The sequence below is a fragment of the Suillus paluster genome (assembly GCF_016628075.1).
Source record: "Suillus paluster strain FC165 chromosome Unknown EDB91scaffold_36, whole genome shotgun sequence".
Taxonomy (NCBI): domain Eukaryota; kingdom Fungi; phylum Basidiomycota; class Agaricomycetes; order Boletales; family Suillaceae; genus Suillus; species Suillus paluster.
Genome location: NW_024537596.1, coordinates 284,401 through 305,777, shown reverse-complemented (window position 1 = coordinate 305,777; position 21,377 = coordinate 284,401). Strand labels below are relative to the sequence as shown.

At 45.0% G+C, this 21,377-nt stretch overlaps 6 protein-coding genes across 6 annotated transcripts; 3 read left to right on the top strand and 3 right to left on the bottom strand.

The window, feature by feature from the left end:
• Window positions 1–1,273: 1,273 nt before the first annotated feature.
• On the top strand, window positions 1,274–1,956 carry EDB91DRAFT_1055208 (uncharacterized protein; the record flags this gene model as incomplete). The annotated part of the gene is made up of 2 exons (XM_041313893.1): window positions 1,274–1,773; window positions 1,824–1,956. Coding segments are annotated over 2 exons (633 nt in total), but the record flags the coding sequence as incomplete, so codon positions are not given.
• A 1,816-nt stretch (window positions 1,957–3,772) lies between these two features.
• EDB91DRAFT_1002071 (uncharacterized protein) lies at window positions 3,773–4,110 on the top strand (the record flags this gene model as incomplete). The annotated part of the gene is made up of 2 exons (XM_041312249.1): window positions 3,773–3,910; window positions 3,964–4,110. Coding segments are annotated over 2 exons (285 nt in total), but the record flags the coding sequence as incomplete, so codon positions are not given.
• A 314-nt stretch (window positions 4,111–4,424) lies between these two features.
• Window positions 4,425–4,655, top strand: EDB91DRAFT_1055224 (uncharacterized protein; the record flags this gene model as incomplete). The annotated part of the gene is made up of 1 exon (XM_041313896.1): window positions 4,425–4,655. A coding segment is annotated over one exon (231 nt), but the record flags the coding sequence as incomplete, so codon positions are not given.
• A 490-nt stretch (window positions 4,656–5,145) lies between these two features.
• Window positions 5,146–6,741, bottom strand: EDB91DRAFT_1249784 (uncharacterized protein; the record flags this gene model as incomplete). Its single annotated transcript, XM_041323138.1, has 6 exons — window positions 5,146–5,444; window positions 5,603–5,621; window positions 5,672–5,845; window positions 5,914–6,242; window positions 6,295–6,396; window positions 6,447–6,741. The coding sequence occupies 6 exons, from the start codon at window positions 6,739–6,741 to the stop codon at window positions 5,146–5,148; spliced, it is 1,218 nt and encodes a 405-aa protein (XP_041175933.1).
• Window positions 6,742–7,274: 533 nt separating this feature from the next.
• EDB91DRAFT_1249783 (uncharacterized protein) lies at window positions 7,275–10,367 on the bottom strand (the record flags this gene model as incomplete). Its single annotated transcript, XM_041323137.1, has 6 exons — window positions 7,275–7,610; window positions 7,695–7,790; window positions 7,845–8,092; window positions 8,140–8,428; window positions 8,489–8,979; window positions 9,704–10,367. The coding sequence occupies 6 exons, from the start codon at window positions 10,365–10,367 to the stop codon at window positions 7,275–7,277; spliced, it is 2,124 nt and encodes a 707-aa protein (XP_041175932.1).
• A 6,296-nt stretch (window positions 10,368–16,663) lies between these two features.
• EDB91DRAFT_1249780 (uncharacterized protein) lies at window positions 16,664–17,464 on the bottom strand (the record flags this gene model as incomplete). The annotated part of the gene is made up of 2 exons (XM_041323136.1): window positions 16,664–17,180; window positions 17,226–17,464. The coding sequence occupies 2 exons, from the start codon at window positions 17,462–17,464 to the stop codon at window positions 16,664–16,666; spliced, it is 756 nt and encodes a 251-aa protein (XP_041175931.1).
• Window positions 17,465–21,377: the final 3,913 nt, after the last annotated feature.

The following is a 21,377-nucleotide window of genomic DNA, read 5'->3' as shown; positions in this document are numbered from 1 at the left end:
CTTTTAACGAAGTTTGAATCAACTTGCAGCATTGGTTGTCCTGCTCCTTCACTGTCTGCAACATGATCTCACATTATCCTGTGCGTGCTCAAGCCTCCAAGGGCGGGAGGCCACAAGCTAAGCAGACAACAGCAAATGGTCTACTCACACCTAGTGGCAGCCTGCTCAGACGAGGCAGGAGCGTGTCAGTCAGCAGCAGAGGATCTCGACCGCCTTCAGCATGTGGTTCACAACCGCGTGGTAATATCAGTCGTGCATGCTCACCTCTAGTAGCCCACCTGCCATTGGCCCCAACAAGTGTTCATTCACTTTGCGAAACTCAGGCTGCTCAGATCGCTGCCATAGCTCCCTTGAGCATCCCATGTGCACCGTCATCTGATGGCTCCTTTGACGAGCCTATAACTGCTGGTGTTCGTTGCCAAAGGGTGGATTCTGGTGTTGGTCAGGGTTACCCGGTCACCCTTATGCCTCGCAGCACAAAATGACTCAAAGTCTACGCAAATAAAGTTGCGGAGGAGGTTAGTGTTCCAAACACCAGTCTTCATGAGTTCATTGATGTGGGTATTTTTTTAACTCGCTGTAAATGTACATGATTTAGTGCCCCTTCAGTGTGGAGGGATATACCAGATGCTCATCAGGATTGTAGCCCTTATGCTCAAGAATGACAGCGAAGAAAAGCTTAAATTGCTCGCCAATCTGAAAGAGTTACTGAGCTCTAAAGATTTCAAGGTATTATTTGCCGTCTCTGTACACCTCACGAGTCTGACTTATCATTCAATGTAGTCTACACTTCAAAACCGTCTGACCGCATGCATGCTTTCGCCCAACATCACTGCGTATGTGACAGACACACACCCACAGATCTTGGTAGGTCCTTTGCAATGGTATGAACGGACATTAAAGTGAACTGACACTGCGACAGAAATTTATCAAGGAACACCAAGAAGTATTCAAAGTTCCAGCAGCACTGTTTGAGGACGTGCAGCTCAACACTCTTTTCGCTAAGATCGTCAGCGACTCTCTCTCTACGATCCGTGGCAATATGAAGTCTAAGGTGCGCAGCGCCAAATTACAATGTCAAATTTTTCTGAGAATGATATTTGTCAGTTAACTGCATCTATTGCTAAACGCACTAGTATCACAGACGTCGCAAGGTCCCTCACTCACAGCTATATTGAAGTTGACGCAGCTCATTGGAACAGGCTCGCGTTTTTGGTATGTTTTTGTCGCATCAAATATTATATAGATAATAACCTCTCGAGACTAGCAGCGCTGCTTGCATGTCTACCTACTTGGCATCAGCAACTATAGGACCGTTCCCCTGAGTATTCTTTACTCCCCCCTGCTTATATCTTCTCTCCCAAAGGAAATCCGCGAAAAAATTGGACCACAGCTTGGCATCAATATCGACGAGATAGAGTGCAGCATGCTCAATGGTGATGCTGAAGAGGACGATGGTGGCGCCAATGCCTTCATCAATGAAAATGCAGCCCCCGGAACTGTCGGTAGCAGCAATGACCATGACGAGAATGAGAACATTAATGTGGATGTGGATTACAATAAGGACGACACGGACTTCGAGCTCAACACGGGTGACCCAGGGGACATTGACGGAGATGATTCGGTTGTCGTGGAGAAAGGCAAACCTGAGTCTGACCTCTACACACTAGGAAGATTTTGGAATTTTGTAGACTCGCTCGCAAGCGCCTGCAACGCTGCAAAGGAGCAAGCGATGGAAGACAAGGGTCCAGCATACGAGAAAGCATATAGCGAGTAGGTTTCTTGTTATGGTGCCTTGCGCTTTGTTGCTGATTATCATGAAGCATCCTTGTGCAGTATCTACAACAGGATCTTTCTGATTTCCCTGGAAATACCAAAGTTCCAACACTCCTCTCCACCAACCGCCCCCAGTGGCAACTGACTATTCAGAACAAACTCCTTTGGGCCCATGCTTAACGCTCGTTTATACTCTGCGGCTTGTGCATACTAAATCGGTGTTTCTATGCCATAATCATGCCTGTATCTACTATCCATCAGTAATGCAATGTTTTGTGCGGCTCATTTCATTTATTGCGTGCTTGATTCTCCCAACATTCAGAGTACCAGTGAGATCAGCCTGAGGATGGTGCGCAGGTGTCATCCAAGTATATTATATATCTGAGAATTGATGCGTGTCAGAGGTATCGAGCATATCTATACACGACATATGGAAGCCAACCTGTGTGATAGGTATGAACCAGATGTCTGTGCCAGGTGTGGTACAAGATATATTCAGAACCCGTCATTTCCCGTATAGACTAAAGCCCAGGTAGCCAATATGTTCTGAGTGTCTTGGAGACGTGTCTCGGTGGTCGTTAGTATATCTCTCAAACCCCGCACATCCTCGCTTCACTAAGGCTATAGTATATTTGTCTCCAATAGGTGGTGTGAAAGTCATATAATTAAGGTGGTGGAAATGTGCGCCACAGCTTACCATTTTTGGGACTGTACAACAGGGTTTCGGCACTCAGTAGTGTACTAATACTACGGACAAGTCGAGTGGCGAAGCCAGGCTGGTCGATCTCAGAGAAATTTGGCAGGAGGAGCGAGGAGTCTGAAATTTGACAGATGCCGGTGATGCCGGTTTAGGTAATTGTTGTATTTTGTACAGCATTGACACAAGTCCTTCATTCGCACCTTAAGCAAAGTATTGTACGCTTCTCAAACATCATAGTCCATCAAGCAACAGTACTTAACATCTAATAGGATGATACCTTTTCATGCCTTTCACCAGCCCATGCCACAATATCAGCCACCTGTTGAGCCTTTGATTTGGATTGTCAATCCTTCGAGCCTCGACATTGATGAAAAAATCCTTGCAGTCCTAAAAATCCTTTGTTGGCTTTGGATGTCAGTCATGGACCTCATGTTGCACTCTATCTCAAACAAGACCTCCATGCTACCTTGGAAAGAAGGTTTTTTTTCAAAGCAATGCCCTTGTGCAGTTTTTTAATGTGTTGAATGCTGATGAGTGAGCGAGCAACTTCGTGTCATTTTACAACCAATCACTATCGAACTTGCATGTCTACACACCTGGTCGTACAGCCAATAGACATGTGAAGGATCTCCTCCTTGATGGGAGCACTCACTTGAGATCAAAAGGATTTGATACATTCGTGAAGGGCTACACAGCATGGGTAAATAACAGTGCAGCATTTCCAGAGGAAGAGGATGTCATTGAGACTTTGATAATTTGAAATGCAGTCAAGTTGCATGAGTAGCATACAATATTTAGTGGTCCCATTCATGCCTATCAAATTATTGCTGTTTTCAAAACAGTTGGCACAGCCGCCGAAACACCACTTTTTCAGCCCTTTTGAATACATAGAATGAAACAATTGTTTCTCAACAACCACTGCTCCAAATGCTATGATTCTTTAATGAAAGATGATCTATTTTATGGTGCCCAGGGCATGCCAACAAAATCGGAGAAATTTGACCACTATCTCAGTATCTTGTTTTCATGGTGTTACTTTCTGCCTCACACAATTTTCCAGCAACAACAACCGATCCTCTCCACTAACAGTCATTCATCTGTTCATTATCTATTGTCTCCTGAGGGCACAGCAAAGAAATCGAGAGCTTTGAGTGTGATTTTCATCGTGTGAGCTTGCCATCGTTCACATCTCGTTTGTAATCACTCTCCATCTTCAACATGGCCAAAGGCAAGCCCATCAGCAAGGATCTACGCTGGACCATTGTATGAATGGCTCGCCTCATTGACCTGGATGCCATATCTACATACACTGATGTCAGCCGCTGCCAAATACTTCGGATCCTAGCATTGTTCAGAGCTACAGGCAAGGTAACAACAATGACGGACTGTCATAGGATTGGTCGCCACTGTCATTTGACTTCCAAAGATGTTGCAGTATGTACTAATGATTGCCTCAATACTTCATACTAATTTATTGATTTCAACAGTTCTTACATGGATCTCTCGATAAAACATGTGACAGCTACCTCGACGAACTCAAAGAAGGATTAGAGGAGATCTGTGGGGTGTCTGTCTCCATGCCCACAGTGTGGTGTGCACTCCAGAGGAGTGGATATTCTATGAAAAAGGTGTAACCTTTTGTGGTCTTGTTTTGCTTGTCTTGTGTTGCAATGGCTGACCACACTACTCCTTAGCTGACATGACAGGCAATCGAACACAGTGCAGAAAAGCGAGCTGCATATATTTACAAAGTTGGCCTGTGCTATAGACCAGACCAACTTGTTTTTGTAGATGAAAGCTCGTGTGATTGATGGACATCATATTGAGGGAGAGCTTGGTCAATTCGGGGTCGCCAAGCAGTGTAGAAGGCTTTTTTCATACGTGGCAATAGGTACACTACTATCTCTTTTGATGTATTTATTGATTCACTGTTTCCCATAGATACTCTGTACTTCCAGCTCTCTCTCTCGATGGTATCCTGCATGTCAGCATTATACAAGGCTCTTTCAACTACAAGTCCTTTGGTGAGTTTATTGAGGGTTTATTACTTCATACCAACCCTTTCCCTGGCCCAAATTCTGTAATCGTCATGGACAACTGCCAAATTCACAAGTCAGACTTGGTCCTTGAGATGATACGAGAAGTGTCAGTAATGCTATTTGTATTGTTAATTGAATAACCTTTGTTTTCCAGTGGTCGCCGCTATGAATTTCTCCCCCCCTACTCGCTGGACTTAATCCAATTGAACCAGCATTCTCTGCCATCAAATCACACATCCGCAGGCATGGCAGATTATTTAGGGCAGCAACAGAGTCCCAGAGTGACAGTCGAGCTGTTTTAACACAGCTGCACAATGCTGTATGGTCAGTAACTGCAACAGATGCTGAGGGATGGTTCTGTCACTGTATATACATGTAAACTTTTGAATCTGGGTCATATTATGAACTATAAACGAAATTTGAGTTGTATTAGTAGGAATCTGTAGAGTCTTCATGTTCAGTAGTGGATATCTAATGTGCACCATGGCGTGCCCTCTTTTCCCTCTTGGTGATCTTGTTGGAGTCGCTAGTTGCGTACTTGATCAGTAACCTTGCGATTCCTAATGGCATACCACACAAGTCTGCCAATTCCTTTGCACCATCTTTTCCGTCCTCGGCAATTTGAATGATTCACTTGTATCCACTGTTATCAAGTACACTAGCATACTGTCCCCACACCTGGCCATCAGCTCCACGCTTGCCTGAATCCAACTTGAACAGCCACTCCAGAACATGTGGGTAAATTGTTGGTGCATCATTCGGATCAAAAGAGTCTGAACTGGGAACTTTAAGATGTGAATGAGCGTGAGATGAAGAAGCTTGAGGTGTCGGTGTCTGTGGTGGATAGTGATGATAGTGTAGAGCTCCATATCCAGGTGGTGGTGGAGGTGGGTATGGATAATAGTATGGAAATGGATGAGAAGACATTTCTGGTTGAGATTGAGATCATTTATGGATCCTTGGTGGGCGGACTACATCCTCTATTTTCAGTTCACTGGGAGGATCCTTCAAGCTTGTGTGGACACCTTCTGTCTGTAATGTTATTACTCAGCGACCATTATAATACTTGATATATATAAAAACCAACCAATAACAGACTCCAAAGGCTAAGGTCCTTATTAGTCAAGTGACAATGACTTCCATTCAGAAGGATCACACAGTACTCGCCACTATGGTTACCACATGCATGTTCTGCTTGCAGTTCGATAATATATTGTGGCGCTGTTTTCTTCTTTGGTGCAATGTCTGTCTCATCACTATCTCCTGCTTGTTCAGAATCACTATCATCTTTCTTCGACTTCACCCTCTTCTGGCCATCTTTGCGACCACCCTGATGTTAGTTTCCAATCAGTAATTTGTGATATATCTCATTGAGGTTTGCTTCATCTTCTTCTTAACTTCGTTTTTTCCTCTTTTACCAGCATCACGATCAATGAGAACCACCTTGAACTCCTTCTGCTTTGCCTTAGATTTGGATTTTGCTTGCTCATTCAGCTCTTTCTGGGCAGCCATGAATAGTCTTGCAAGATGCACAGGTGTCTGGAGCATACAAGGCAGCTCTTTCTGCAGCATTGTGCTAAATTGGTATGCAAGATTCAGGTCTTTCATGTGAATACCCATTTCGTCGGCAACCTGGTAATGAAAGTCGGTCCAAGTGATATTGGAAGAGTATGTAGTGCTATCGGTTGCACCATCAATAGGGACCATAAATTCAAGATTGAAAGCACCTTGATATACTTTCAGCATGTTCAGTGACTCCGTAATGTGTATGTGACTTACTGTCTTTGTCCTCCTCATCTTCCTCGTCTGAGGACTCAGTACTGTTGCTCATAGCTTCTGGATCCAAGGTTACCCTGCCTCCATTCTCTGCATCATCATCTTCTGTGCCAAAAAAAAATTGTCATCATTTGTCTTGACTTCTGGCATATTACTAGGGTCAGGTTGCTCCAAGTCACAATACTCTTGATCCTCTTTCAAGCCATTAGAAAGACCAAGGAGTCCCTGGGTTGCTGTTAGAACATCCTGAGGCAATGAATCAATGTCCAGAGGTGATGTCACGGAGGTTTTTTTGCTGCCAGGCTTGCTGATGGGTTTTGGTTTTGGTTTTGGTCTTGGTTTCTGAGTTTCTGAGTCATGTATAACAGGAGGAGTTTTCGTTTTTTTCTCCTTGGAGGGTCTGCCAGCCTTGGTTGTCTTTGGTACTTTCTTGTCTTTGGCAGAGCCCATGGTTGTGGACAAGAAAGAGGTGCTGAACAGCTAGTTTGAACTATAATGTTTATACTAGTAGGCTGACAGACAGGGTCATCAGACACACTACTGCTACACGAACTCCACAGGCAGGTAGACAGTTGAGACACAACAGAATATGGAGCTAGGATGATGTGCACATTGTTCAGAATCAAGCAATTTACTGCATGAAGCTTCAGGATGTCATGGAATAAAATATGATCTCAACAGTCCTAGTAATGTGCTCACAAGACGGATTTTGCACCAAAAACTCTGGATTTTGTTGCTGTGCCCTCAGGAGATAGTACCCAATGAACAGAAAAGTGACTGTAGGTTGAGCAAAGAGCTTGTTGTTGCAGGAAATTTCGTCAAGTCAGAATGCGGCCCCATGAAAACAAGATACCAAGATAGCAGTCAAATTTCTCCGATTTTGTTGGCATGCCCTGGGCACCATAAAATAGATCATCTTTCATTAAAGAATCATAGCATTTGGAGCAGTGGTTGTTGAGAAACAATTGTTTCATTCTATGTATTCAAAAGGGCTGAAAAAGTGGTGTTTTGGTGGCTGTGCCAACTGTTTTAAAAACAGCAATAAATGCCCTTTTCTTTGGCCGTGGGTTTGGTGATTCAAAAACAGATTCAGAATGTGGATGTTGAACAGCAGCAGAAAGAGGAAGATTGAGATCTGGTGTTGCACACTGACTGGACTGCGGAGACGATGTGGGGCTGTATGAGTTGACTAGTGTTGTGTCAGTGTCATACAAGTCAGAGGTAGTCTTGATGAGAGACGGGATGTGGTCGGCAAGGACATGAATGTCAGGAAGGTGTTGCTCTGGTTCGTCATTCTCAGACTCCAGCTCAAATGGCATCTGATTGGAGGGGAGAAGTTTTTTGGATGCTCATGTGGGCTTTTTTGGGAGGGACCTGTTGTAACTGTCAATGGCACTGTGAACCTGCTCAGCATAGGAATTTGCCCATTTGCTGCTCTCCTCCAGAAACAAGACCACATCAGCAGTTGATTCAAAAGCAGCCTCTTCTTCTCGTGCGAGCTTGCTTATACTCAGATCAGAAAGAACCCATTCATCCAGCTAGCTTTGAGTGACGACATCATTGGAAAGGGCACTCTTCCGCCAGGCTTGGAGCAGTTCTTCCAATGGTGGGCGCTGCTTTGTTGGACAGTATTTTTTGCATGTCTTCTTGGGCTGGGCTTGTGGATGAACACTGCTTGTTTCTGATTTGAGTCTAACTTGCAGAGCGATTGATGGTAACATTTTTCCAGGCAGAAAGTAGTTGATGTTTGAGGTTGTATCAAGATGCTGGTCGCAACAAAATGTGCTGTTGTATTCGAAAGCTGCACTACCAGTGTCAATGCTCGGCTCAGTGAATAATCTCTCTTACCTTCAGCTGTTGTGTCACTATTATATTCAGCTAGGAATTGTTGATGACATGTAGAAGTGTTCACAGAGTCAAGCATAGCAGGATTGGTACATCGCTCTTTTGCTGTGGGTTTCCCTTTGTGCAAGACTTGAGCATCAATGGTGATCTTGTATGCCCACTTTTCCACAATCATCAAGACATGACAAGGCTTCCAGTCCTGTCCCCCTCGTCCAGTGCATTGTTCATGCTCAGAGATGTTGATAGTGATACCGAATTGGACCACGAGCTGTATGTCACAGACATTGATTCCCTGGAATGAGGTGAGCACATTAGCTATCAATTAAATTAAATGTCATCCAGGAACAGTCACAGTGGATGCTCCCGAAGTTGCAACTATGCCCTGAACAAGTCTATCTGGCTTTTGGAACTCGTTGAACACCATTTTGTTGTGTTCCATGGACATGCTGGAATGGAGGTGCCAAAACTTGAATACATGTTGAACTGCCTCAGGTAAACGAGTATTGAGGTATCTTGCAACAACTGCAGTACTGAGTTTGTGATCTATGAATATGAGGGACTTTGGAGGATAAGACATGGATGGATGAAACAGCTTGGATACAAGAAAATCGAGGTTGCTGAAATTTTTGATGGAATTGACCATGGGAATCACTGCATGACTGACATTGGGGCGGTTGGTGGTAAGCATAAAAGTATCTGTCAGATCCCTAGGAAGATTCAGAGATTTGATGATCTGCTGGAGCATGTCTTGAGGAAGAGTTGCTGAGAAGAGGGCGACAAGAACATCGACTGGGAGTTCTAGCAGTACTTCAGCAAGCTTCTCTCCTGGCTTGGGCTCTCCAGCTGTGACAATAAATTGTGCCTTGTCAATGAAAAAGAAACCAATTCATTTGATGAAATTCTGGTCCTTTAACATCAGTGCAAGACGTGGAATATGACCACCTTCAGGAAAAAATTGCTTGGGTGCAACAATGAGGTTATAGAAAGCTCCTGTGTACACACACTGGAGGAGAATATCACATTAAAGTCATCTAGGACAATGACTGCACATACATTCCAAATATTCTTGTCAGATGGAGTATCATGATTAATCGTGATCAAAGGAATGCCGTACTGCTCAAACTCCTGAACCTGTGATTCACAAGGACAAATTTGTTACGCCGAAGTATAATGCAGGCAAACAATAACCAATAAGACCAAAGGTCTGTCGATACGTTCAAGACAACAGTCTTAAGAATGCCCTAAGTCAAGTATAGACTAAGTACCGAAGAGGTAACTTAGAATCAAGTCAGATGTTCAGAGGAAAACCAGCGTAGGTTAAGCTGAAGAATCAGCGTCACCTAGCCAGGGTTTATATAGTCCAGAGGGTACAGGGTATGACATAATAATAGGTATGTATCAGTAAGCACATGCGTAAGCAATGAGGTGTCTGAGTAATACCGAACTAAATATAGCATGATAAGAGACATGCTTAGAAAGCATGGATCAAGGGAAAAAGAAGCAAGATAAGCACAGCCGTAACATCACCCCCTTCTTACATGGAAAGTCCCAGACTTTCACTCAAGACCATGACGCCGATCCTCCTCAGTTCCTCCGAGCCCGTCAAGGGCCTCAAAGAAACCTTGTTCCTCCATGAGAGTCAACGTCAATTGTTGAAGCTTCTCTTTGATGTCTCGAATACTATAGTCGAGAGAGAAGAGCTCGTCTTCTCTGTACTCAGCATTGTGCCTTTCCAAGGTATTTTCGAGACGATCACCGAGATGATAGAGGTCGTAAAGGGCGTTAAGTGCGGGATCAGTGTCGATGGCGTCTTTGATGGGGTTCTTGAAAAGTTTGGATGACAGCATAATCCTATGGCGAAGTCTACGATCTTCGAGATCGGGCAAGTAGGGGTCAGTCGCTACTTTCCAAGGAGCTGCTCGTCGACGAGCTGCAATACGCTCACGAGTTCTGATCGTAGTGGGGCTGGTGTGAGTGTCAATAAAAGTGGGGATAACGGGTTCGTTAAATATTTGGTATGGGGACGACACTCTAGAGTTGGGTATGGGAGATGTCGGACGAGGGGGTTCAGGGGAATTCCTTTGACTAATAGTCATATAATGGGGACGAGGAGAGAAGATGGGGAATCTAAGATTTGGGATAGGAACATTAGGAGCACTGTTGTGCGTGATGACGAGGTTTATATCCTCGTCGTTGGAGGAGATGTAGTTACGTCCACCGGTAGAGGGCATGGTCTGAATGGTTTGGTGATAATAGTTCGAGTTGAGAGGGGAATGAGTCGATGTGCCTGCTTATATCTGTTCAAGATTTCAGCGGAGTTGGCTAAATCAGACTCCGACAACCATTCATTATCGGCCGATGGGTAACCTTTCCATTTGACAAGGAAGCGTCGTCGTGAGAGAGTTCCTTTATGTCCGAGGATAGCTTCTACCTCATGTTCTTCTTCTCCAGTCAATTAGATCAGGAGGTGGCAATGGGAAATTAGGACCGTGTTCTTCATTTTCGCGATAGGGGGTTAGAAGCGCTGCGTGGAATACCGGATGAACACGCCATTGGCTAGGAAGTTTTAGGCGGTATGTGACTGGTCCGAGGACTTCCGAGATAGTGAAAGGTCCTTCTCTTTTGGGTGCTAATTTCCTATTGGGGTAATTGAGATGAAGGTTCTTTGCTTCTAGCCAAACCTTGTCGCCTTTTTTGAAGGGTGTGAACGATCGGGTGATTCTTTGCCTCATGGTTTGTCTAGCGAGTTCATGTGATGATAGGGCTTCTTCTCAAGCTTTCTGGAGTTCTGATATTCTCGCTTCGACGGCTGGGAGATCCGATTTCTCGGTAGCCAATGGTAATGCTTGAGGGTGATATCCCATCATGAGATAGAAGGGAGAAGCGTTACGAGCGGAGTGATGTCGGGAATTGTGTACGAATTCTGCCATGGGAAGTTTTTCTGACCATGAGGTTTGGTCGTTCGCACAGAAGATGCGGAGATACACTTCTAATTCTTGATTTACTCGTTCTGTTTCTCCATCTGTTTGAGGGTGGAAGGCAGTGGAGAGCGCGATTTTGTATCCGAGAAGTCTTCCTAGTTCTTGTGCGAACTTGGCTGCAAATTGAGGTCCTCTGTCAGAGATGATTTTATCATAGAGTCCAAAGCGTGTATAGACGCGGTTGAAGAATACGTCAGCGACTCCTTCTGCATCAATCGTCTTGTTGCAAGGTGTGAGCACCACCCCCTTCATAAGCCCATGGTCTACCATGACCATGATTGAATCGAAACCATTGGATGGGGGGAGGTTGACAATGAGGTCAACGGAGCATTGAGCAAAGGGGCGGGAAGAAGTAGGGGCGGGAATGGGACAGAGCGGTGGTGAAGTCGGGTGGGTGTTGACTTTATTCTGTTGGCAGACGGCACACCCCTCCACGTATTTGCGCACGAAGGTCAGGAGGCCAGGCCACCAGTAGTCGTGAGACAGGATTTCCTGAGTTTTAAAGCATCCAGGATGTCCGGCAGTCGGGGAGTCATGATGGAGGGAAATTAACTCTTTCCGCAGGGGGCCAGGGGGAACATAATTGCGACCTTTGAAGGTGAGGATAGCATCAGAGAAGGTCCAATCAGAAAGTGCAGATTTCATAGGGAGGGGTAGGGTGGGATTGGAAAGAGCGTCTATGGTTTGTTGTACGACTGGGTCCACCGAAGAAGAGATATGAAGTTTTTCATGCATAGAGGTATCAATGAGGTTGATGAACAACCCGTCTGGTAGGACTGTAACGTCAGAATTGTTGGTAGCATTCGCGGGGATGTGATCCGGTCGGCGGGAGAGAGAATCGGGAATGGAAAGATCTTTGCCAGGTACGTGTTGGAGTTGTAGGTCAAAACGAGATAGGAATAAAAGCCAACGAGCTTGTCGACAGTTGAGTTGTTGGGCTTGTCAGAAGTAAGTCAAGTTCTTATGGTCGGTCATTACAAGAACTGGGAATGGGGAACCTTCAAGGTAGTGACGCCAAGCCTCTAAAGCTCGAATGATGGCTAACAGTTCTCGGTCAAAGATCTGATAGTTTCGTTCTGCAGGGGAGAAAGTTTGAGAAAGGTAGGAACAGGGATGCCAATCACCATTGGAGTCCTTCTGAAGGAGTACTCCTCCAGTTGCATAGAGAGATGCATCTACGGTGATAGCGAATGGGGTATCTTTGTCGGGAATGGAAAGTATGGGAGCAGAGAGGAATCGGTTCTTTAGGTCAGTGAACACTTTATCGCACAGTGGTGACCAATCGAAGATGGAGTCTTTCTTTGTAAGATCAATAAGTGGTCGTGCGATGGTTGAATAGTCAGCAATGAAATGACGGTAGAAGTTGGCGAATCCCAGGAATGATCGAACTTGTTTGACAGTAGTGGGTTGTTCCCATTTGACTACTCCGTCTAGTTTGACTTTGTCCATACAAATTTGTCCAGGACGAATGAGGAGACCAAGGTATTCGACTTTGGTAGTGTCGAAAACACATTTTTCAGGTTTAAGGGAGAGCTGGTGATCGTGAAGTCGTTGTAGTACTCGCATCGTGCATTGGTGATGGGATTCAATGTCTTTGGAGAAGATTAAGATATTGTCCATATAAATGACCATCCAACCTTCGTCTATCATGTCCGAAAAGATGTCGTTCATCATTGCTTGAAATGTTGCAGGGGCATTACATAGACCGAAGAACATAACCGTTGGTTCGAAGAGTCCTCTAGACGTTTTGAATGCTGCTTTCCATCTATCTGGACCGTGAATTCTGACGTTGTTGTATCCTGCGCAAACATCCATTTTAGTGAAAATTGTTGCGCCCTTTAACTTGTCGATGAGGTCGGGAATGCGAGGAAGCAGGTATGTATCTTTTACGGTTGCATCTTTTACGGTTGCATCTTTTATGGTTGCATCTTTTACGGTTGCATCATTGAGTCTTCTATAGTCTTGACATGGGCGAAGGGATCCATCTTTCTTTCCTACGAAGAAGAAGGGAGATGCTTGTGGGGATTGAGACGGTACAATAGTTCCTTTTGCCAGGTGTTCGTCTACAAATTCGTTCATCGCCTTTTCTTCTGGTGCTGACAATGGGTAGATTTTGCAAGAGCATGGTTCGAAGTCTGGTTTCAGTTTTATTTTATGGTCAAAGGGTCGAGATGGGGGCAGGGTGTCCATAGCTGCTTTGTCGAAAACGTCTTTGTACATATGAAAGACTTCAGGTACGAGTTCTTCAAATGTCTTAGGCTTTTCTTTTGCGTAGGCCTCTTGAGCTAGTTGTTGAGCGACATTGGCAGCCTTTCGAACAGGAAGAGGGGCAAACATGAATCGAGCGGAGTTTGGAACTTTAGAGATTCTGTTTGTTCGGGATATGAAAGAGAACGTGGGAGGGATATGTTCTTGTGTGAGTGGTGAATCGAAGTTAATTTTTTCGTATACTCCCACGAATTCTTCTCCTTTGACGTAAGCGATAAGAACTTCATCGTCTTGTAGTTCTTCTATTATTTCTTCTTCTTCTTCTTTGGGTAGAAGTTCCGGTTGTTCCTTGGGAATTTCTTCCAAGGATATGTATGCTTCTTTGTCTTTGATTTCTTCTATTCTTGGTTGCATAGAAGCGTGTTTGTTTCTGTCAGAGATAAGGGTTTGAATCATGATTGGGTCTTCTTCTAGCGAGATTTCGCTTTTAGCCCAGTCTATTGTTGGATTTTCGTTTTTGAGCCAGGGAAGTCCGAGGATGATGTCTTCGCCTCCAAGGGAGGTGATAAGGAAGGTAGCGAACATAGTTCGGCCTCCTGCTGAGAAGAATAGATTGCAGGCCTTGTTAATAGTTCCTGCTTTGTTCTTTGTTCCATCCACATTCCGGACTTCGATTTGTGAAGAGAGATTGTGAGTTGAGAAATTGTTCTTTCGTACATATTTCCAGTCAATGAATGTTCCAGCGGCGCCCGAGTCAATTAGGGCAGCTGCTTCGGCGGTTTTATCGGACTTGCAGGATTCGATCGAAATAGGAATGTGCATAGAATTCGAATCGCCTACAGAAGATACAATGAGTCCAATAGATGTACTAGGGGTTTCCGACGCCGGTCCGGTCTCCCCATTTAGAAATCCTTCTTAGAAGAAGAAGGTACTTTCGACGCTTTCCAAGCTTTCCAAGCGAGGAATTCCTGATACTCTGCGTCTTGATCGTCTTGTTCGATCTTAGTCTCACGGACTGGTCGTCCGGCCGGCTTTTGCCAACTGGGAGCGGATTCTCTGTGGTTAGGGCAATCCTTCATAAGCCCTTTCTTTCCACACTTGAAGCAGAGTCCCAATTTGTGACATCTGTCTTGTTCCGACCGAGAGAGTTGAGTGTTACGAACTTGAGTTGTTTCTTCATCGTCAATGTCAACTTTGTCTATGTCCATTGCGTACAGGTCGTTTTTCTTTGAGAACCCTCCTCCGGAGTTCATGAGTAACCTTCTAGATTCATATTCTCTAGCGGCTTCAACCCATTCCTTGATATCGGCGGGCATCTTTTCCCTCATAAGGATTGCTTCTTGGACTTCTTTCTTGAGCCCTTGTCTGAAGCATGTTGTTTCAACGTCTGAGTCTACGCATTGAGCTTCTGCCGAGATTCGCTTGAAATAGGCAATATATGCCGAGATGGTGGAGGTTTGCTTTGCTCTCATCAACATGTTGACGGCCGTGAGTGTGTCGTTCTTAGGGAAGAACACTGCTTTGAATTCAGTGATGAATTCGTCCCATTTTCCCATAGGGGTGTCGGTGTCGTGTTTCCTATTAATCCATCCTGTGGCCCATTGCTGAGCATGTCCTTTAGTGATAAACGACGTTGCGAATGTGATGCATTTTTCATGGTTGTCGTAAATGTTCTTGTTTACGGTGATGTATGTGGAAACGGTTGTCCACCAGGCTTTGGCCTGTTTCTGTGTTCCGTCGAAGTTAGGTGGTCTGTTCAAGTTGAGTTCACCCATTTCTTTAAGTGGTTCAGATGGAGGAGGCGGAGTCGGGAATCTAGGTGGTGGGTTCGATGGTCCTGGTTGATCAGGTCCGTATCCTGGTATGTATTCGTTCTCTAGTTGGATAGGTGATCCTGGTTCAGAAAAGTGTTCTGTCTCTTGTTCCGACTCCGAAGAGTATTGTCGTTGTTCTCTATAAGCCACAATGCTTCGTGACCGTGACAACTACTAGGGTAGCATCGTCTTGTGATAGAGCTTAACCTTTTGTTACACCGAAGTATAACGCAGGCAAACAATAACCAATAAGACCAAAGGTCTGTCGATACGTTCAAGACAACAGTCTTAAGAACGCCCTAAGTCAAGTATAGACTAAGTACCGAAGAGGTAACTTAGAATCAAGTCAGATGTTCAGAGGAAAACCAGCGTAGGTTAAGCTGAAGAATCAGCGTCACCTAGCCAGGGTTTATATAGTCCAGAGGGTACAGGGTATGACATAATAATAGGTATGTATCAGTAAGCACATGCGTAAGCAATGAGGTGTCTGAGTAATACCGAACTAAATATAGCATGATAAGAGACATGCTTAGAAAGCGTGGATCAAGGGAAAAAGAAGCAAGATAAGCACAGCCATAACAAAATTTGACATTTTTAAGGTGATAAAATTGTATATTTGCCATACATGATCACGCTGCAGCAGTTTCAAAGGGGTGAAAGTGATGGCTGTCTTGTCCAGAGAAAGAAGTAAAGGCAGAATCATTGCGAGGGTCTTTCCGGAGCCTGTTGCAGCTCAAAGTACAATGTGTCTTGCAGAAAGTAATGATATGAGGCATCTGAGCTGGAACAATTTCAGATGTTGTGATCCTTGGGAAAGAAAATTGAGTTGCGAGAAGGCCTCGAGAACTTGCTGGTGTTGTATTGTTGAAAGGGCACTTGTAAAGTCCATTGGGAGATTTTCAATCATGTCTTGAGCAGCGAGTGATAAAGGTCATACAGAACTCATGGTTGAAACTTAACATAGCATATAGTCTGAGCGAGAGCAGATGTGTAACTTGTAAGTACTGTATGATTGCAAGTACCTCTGGCATCACTGGCATCTGTCAAATTTCAAACTCCTCACTGCTCCTGCTAAATTTCTCTGAGATCGACCAGTCTGACTATGTCAAGCACTTAACAATCTCAAAGATGTAGTCCAGACTGATTATGAGTCTAGCTACAGGTTGTGTAAGTGTCTGTGGCATTTTGATAAATGTCCACACCAGAGAAGTTGACTTTTTAGAGTAAACTTTTGGCTTAGCACAGAAAGAGCTGTCAGAACTAAACTGTTGTTACTCAGAGAGGGAAAGGATCAACTGTCCCTCTAGCACTATGTAAACTAGCTTATATAGGTAAGGAGAGACTTGGGTAAATAGGGATAAAGGAAACAGAAGGAATAACTAAGAACAAATGGGTGATGCTGATAATGCATACAGATATTGGTAGCTAGGTACAATGTCTGTGTGCTTGGCTTTTGACGAGTGTTACATATGCCCTCCAGGTCTCAAGATGGAGACCTGTTTTCTTTCTTGTAAGCGAGTGGCTCTAGCTAGTAGAAGTTATGCCCATTGAGTTCATGGCAGCTAGCAAGAGGATCATTGTCAGGAGGTTTGTTAGGACAAGGCCAGTAATAAGGGCTCTACCAAAGAAGTCCTCATTAGCAACACCATGGAGGTGGGTGCTATGCCTCAAATCAAGCTCTTCAGCTCTCACAATGATGTCAAGGACATCAGGGCCAGAATCCACAGTGGGAGCGGTATCAACAGGGACAGGGTTAGGATTATTTACAGGGGTGTTGATGGCATCCACAATGATTTGAGAGGTAGTCATGGGAGCAGGAGCATGTTGCTTAATTGCAGGGGTATGAGATTGTTGGTTACTGTAGCGCTTTTGTCTCTGATTATCTAGAGTGAGGTGGTGGTTGTGCTGGAGTTGACTGGAAAGTCTCTTTTTGTGGTCTGCTTTGACCTGGGCAGTAAAGGTGTATGCCTCCTTTTTAATGGCTAGTTCCTCTGCAAGGCGAGAGGCTGGTACATAAGGGGGCTGCAAGAGAGGGGATTGCCTAGCATAAGACTTACTAGCCTGAGCCTCAGCATGAAAGAATCACAAGAAGACGCTCATAGTGTCATCGCTCGATTCGCAATGGTAGGAGCGATTGGGATTATCACCATGGTTATGGTGGTGATGCCCACCTTGACCACCATGGTTAGGGGCATAGGTATGGCCACGAGGGGGGTTGTGTGAGGGGACTTCACCCAGTTCTGCAATGTAGTTTGGGCTATTGACATTTATTGCATTGGGGGATTCTGTGGATCTTGGGCCCAAGGGAGAGTGGGGAGAAGACATGGGGTGAGGAAGAGAAGGGTCTGGTGAGGTTGGTGAGGACCGATCAAGTCCTTTTGAGTCCTGGGACCCTGAGGTGCTGTGGGGAATTCCCCCACTGTAGGCATAAAACCCTGTCCTTTCCGCATCATCTCACATCAGTTCTGCATATTCCGCACGTTCCGTGTTTCCCGCGCATCGTCCGATGGGTTCCGCATTCCCATGCATCCTTCTGAACCTGCCCGCACTATCCGATATTCCCGTGCATCATTGGACAACCTTTGCATGTCCTGTCCCCATCCTTCCAGGTCCATTGGTACGCTGTATCTCTCTTCCCATTGTTCCTAATGTTATCTGGATCAAATTGACACATGCCCTTATGGCACGGACCCCTATTCCGGAGTATTGCACCCTTGTGCACTGCCTGCCTTCACTTCCACTTCCTGAGAACTTACTACCTGTACCTCAGTGTTCCTTGAAAATAATCTTCCCTTTAAGTAGTGGTACTCAGGGCTTGGGGGTGTTTTTATCAAATCCAATCTTTTACCTTCCCACTTTCCCTTCACCTTACTAGAGGACTGCTTTGACTTATGCCCACTATCAATCTAACCTTGTGATATACTTCCTTCAACTTGACCTGCAAGTTCCGACGACTCCTTACGTTCCGCATTGTATCCAGTTGAGTTCTGCTTCATTCCGTTCCATTCCGCTTGGGTTCCACTTGAGTCCCACTTGTTCTGCTTGAGTTCCGCTAGTTCTGCTAGTTCTGCTTGTTCTGCATTTTTGTGGATCCTCATCCTACCTGCGGTAGGGTTGAATAGGGTCGCTTAGACAGAGATTAGCACTCCCCAGTAGCAATCCCCTTTAGGGTCGAACGTGCTTGTTCTCAAGTGAGGCAGTAGGCAGCAAAGACCCAACTTTGTAGTAGATTAATTTCTCTCTGCTGCACTTGTTGTACCCACAGCGCTGACAGGTGTGACAGCAGGTGACTTGGCCAGTAATCTGTTGACATTATTGAGGACAAGTCTACTAGCCTCAAAGGGGGTGTTCACAGTGGCAACACTGATATTGGGCAGATCTGGTGCGGCCTTTCTGGGTAGATCTTGAATACCAGGTACCCCAAGAGCCTCCAAATACTGTCCAACAGCTTTGATTTGTGAAACAGAGTGGTAGGGGAGCCAAACGAAGTCGCCCATTGAGTACTCAATTTTGAATAAGGCATTTGGGCCCTGTCCATGGTGATCTATCACTTGTGTGACGGACAATTCCTCGGGTGTGCCTATGTTGCTCATTTGGCAAATTTGTTGTCCCGGGAAACATCGATCATCATTGGGGATATGAGGATGTAGGAGGCTCATGTGAAAGGCTGGGTGGATTCCTCGCTTTTTTAGGTCGGCAGGGAGAGATCCAGTAGTAAGGAATTGTTTTTATAATCCTCAATAATTTTGAATGGGCCCACATATTTTGGGGTGAGCTTGCATGCTTGTCCCTTGGGGAGTGCCGAGTATGTGCCCCAACTTTGGAGCGGGTCTGACAATGTCCGACGATAGGATGGGCAGACCGCTTTGGTCCACTTTGTGGGCCAGGAGGTAAAATGCTACTAGCAGTGATCTGACTAGAAGCAGAGCGGGTGAAGTGGAGAAAGTGCGTTGGGATGAAGAGGAGTAACAGGATTGGTTGGTTGGGTCAGAGAGGTAAGAGTGAATACTTAGAGCATGGCTCTAAGTTGGAGTGGAGGGTTGGAGGTGATGACAAGGTAAACTTGTGTCCAGAGAGAGCAAAGTCCTATGGAGAATTCCCACTAGTAGAGACTGTGGGAAGATGAGTAATTTTAAGACTGAGGAGTAGCTAAGTACATGGTATGTTTTTATATACTTCTACGTAGGAGGCAGTGACTAGTAGTCCTTGGTATGAGGCTATGTACTGAGCATAATTTGTAAGTAAACACAGGTGAAAAACATAAGTCGGAGCGGATATCAATATGTACACGTTGGATCAGTTAGTCGAGCAGTTATAGGAAGTACCGGTGATCTGGGAAGTAAGTTCTATGTATCAACGGAGAAAGTATATTCCTAATGGGGAAAGAGGTTCCAGTGGAGTGGAGATGATATGGAAGGTAACTGATGAGGTGGTCAAGCAGGAGCGTAGGGGCGGATGTCGGAGCCGACTGGCTTGAGCAGAGGGCAGATGGAGCGGAGGTGATAGGAAGGCAGGAGGGGTGTAAGGCCAGGCAGAGCGGATATTGATATTGTCAGAGCAGTTGGATCAGGTATATGACATCCCCACAGGTCACAATGGCTTCTCACCATCCTCTGTTTGACTTTGATGTTCCCCTCACATCCATCTTCAAATATATAAGATATTACTGTTTATTACTCATTGTGCTTAATACTACTTTTTTTCGCTTTTTTGGTGGTCTTAACTTGTGAGCTTGAGCACACCCTTAATTCACTTTTGCAAAAGTCTATTAAGTTGGAAAAGCAGCATTCTAAGTTGTTTTCACAAAAAATTAAGTAAAATAAGCAGGAAAAGCAACTGGTGGTTTTCCTAATGTATGCTACGAAAATTTCTTTATATCACTATGCTAACTACCTATAAAGTTACCAAGTCCCTCATTCATACATCTCAGTTCTTATCAAAGACTGAGATGTAAGCCTTATGTTCCCTGTGCTACTTATTATAAAGAGCTAACATACCCAGTAGAGAATATTTGTCTTAACAGGTAGTCTAGCCTATGGAGACTAGACAAAGTGTTAGCCTAATACAAATGTCTGTTAGTGTCTAGGTATGGTTCGGACATACGAAGAGCTCACCCTCAGTCGTGATGGAACAGACTGAGGGGAGAAGATGAGATGAAGGGATCTATATATGTTGGTTCATATTCCTATTATTCAACTCCACCACCAGCTTGTCATGTCGGCCACATGCATAGCATTAACACTCCTCCTTGATTTCTCACTACAAACTGAGGCATGTGCATAGACGCTCAAAGTCCTTTCGGGGAAGAGCTTTGGTAAAGATATTGGCGGTGTTGTTGATGGATCTGACATAGTGTAGCTTGAGTTGCCTGCGAGCGACTTGTTCACAAATAGAATGGACACCAATGTCGATGTGTTTGACCTTGGAATGGTAGGACACATCTTTGGAGAGAGTGATGCCACCAGTGTTGTCACAAAGGAGGGGAGTAGCTGATGGTTGAGTGAACTTGAGTTTGTGTAGTAAGGTGCGAAGCCATGTGATCTCTTTAGTGGCTTCGGATGCTGCAACATATTCAGCCTTGCAAGTAGATAAAGAAATAGTCTTTTGCTGACAAGCGCTCCAGGTGACCACGCCACTGCCTAAGGTGAAACAATAACCACTGATGGATCATTGTGTGTCGGGACAGTTGGCAAAGTCGCTGTCTGTGAAGCCTAGAAGTCGCGCTGGGTGCTCCCTGCCAAGGATGAGTTGAAAATCGCAAGTACCTTTGAGGTAGTGGACTACACGTTTGGCAGCATCCCAGTGGACGGGTCCATAGCAGTTGAGATGACAACAGAGTTGTTGAACAGTGTGTGTGATGTCTGGGCGCGTCCCGATGGCGAGGTACATAAGGGATCCAACGAGCAAGCAATATGGCATGCATGACATAAGTTCACATTGGGCATTGGTAGAAGGTGCATGAGTGTGACGGGAGAGGTGTAGGCCAGTTTCCATTGGCGTAGAGACAGGAGCAGCATCCTTTGAGCTGAATTGAGTGACAATTTTATCTATGAGAGCGGTTTGAGATAGACTGATGGTGCATGCAGTTCAATTATGTTTGAGACCGATGCCAAGACAGAAATGGGCCTCCCCAAGGTCAGACACGGTCCATTTGGTCTGTAGTTGATCCTTGAAATCAGAGATGGCAGCTCTTGTACTCCCAACAGTGAGAAAATTGTCCACATGAACTGCGACGAGG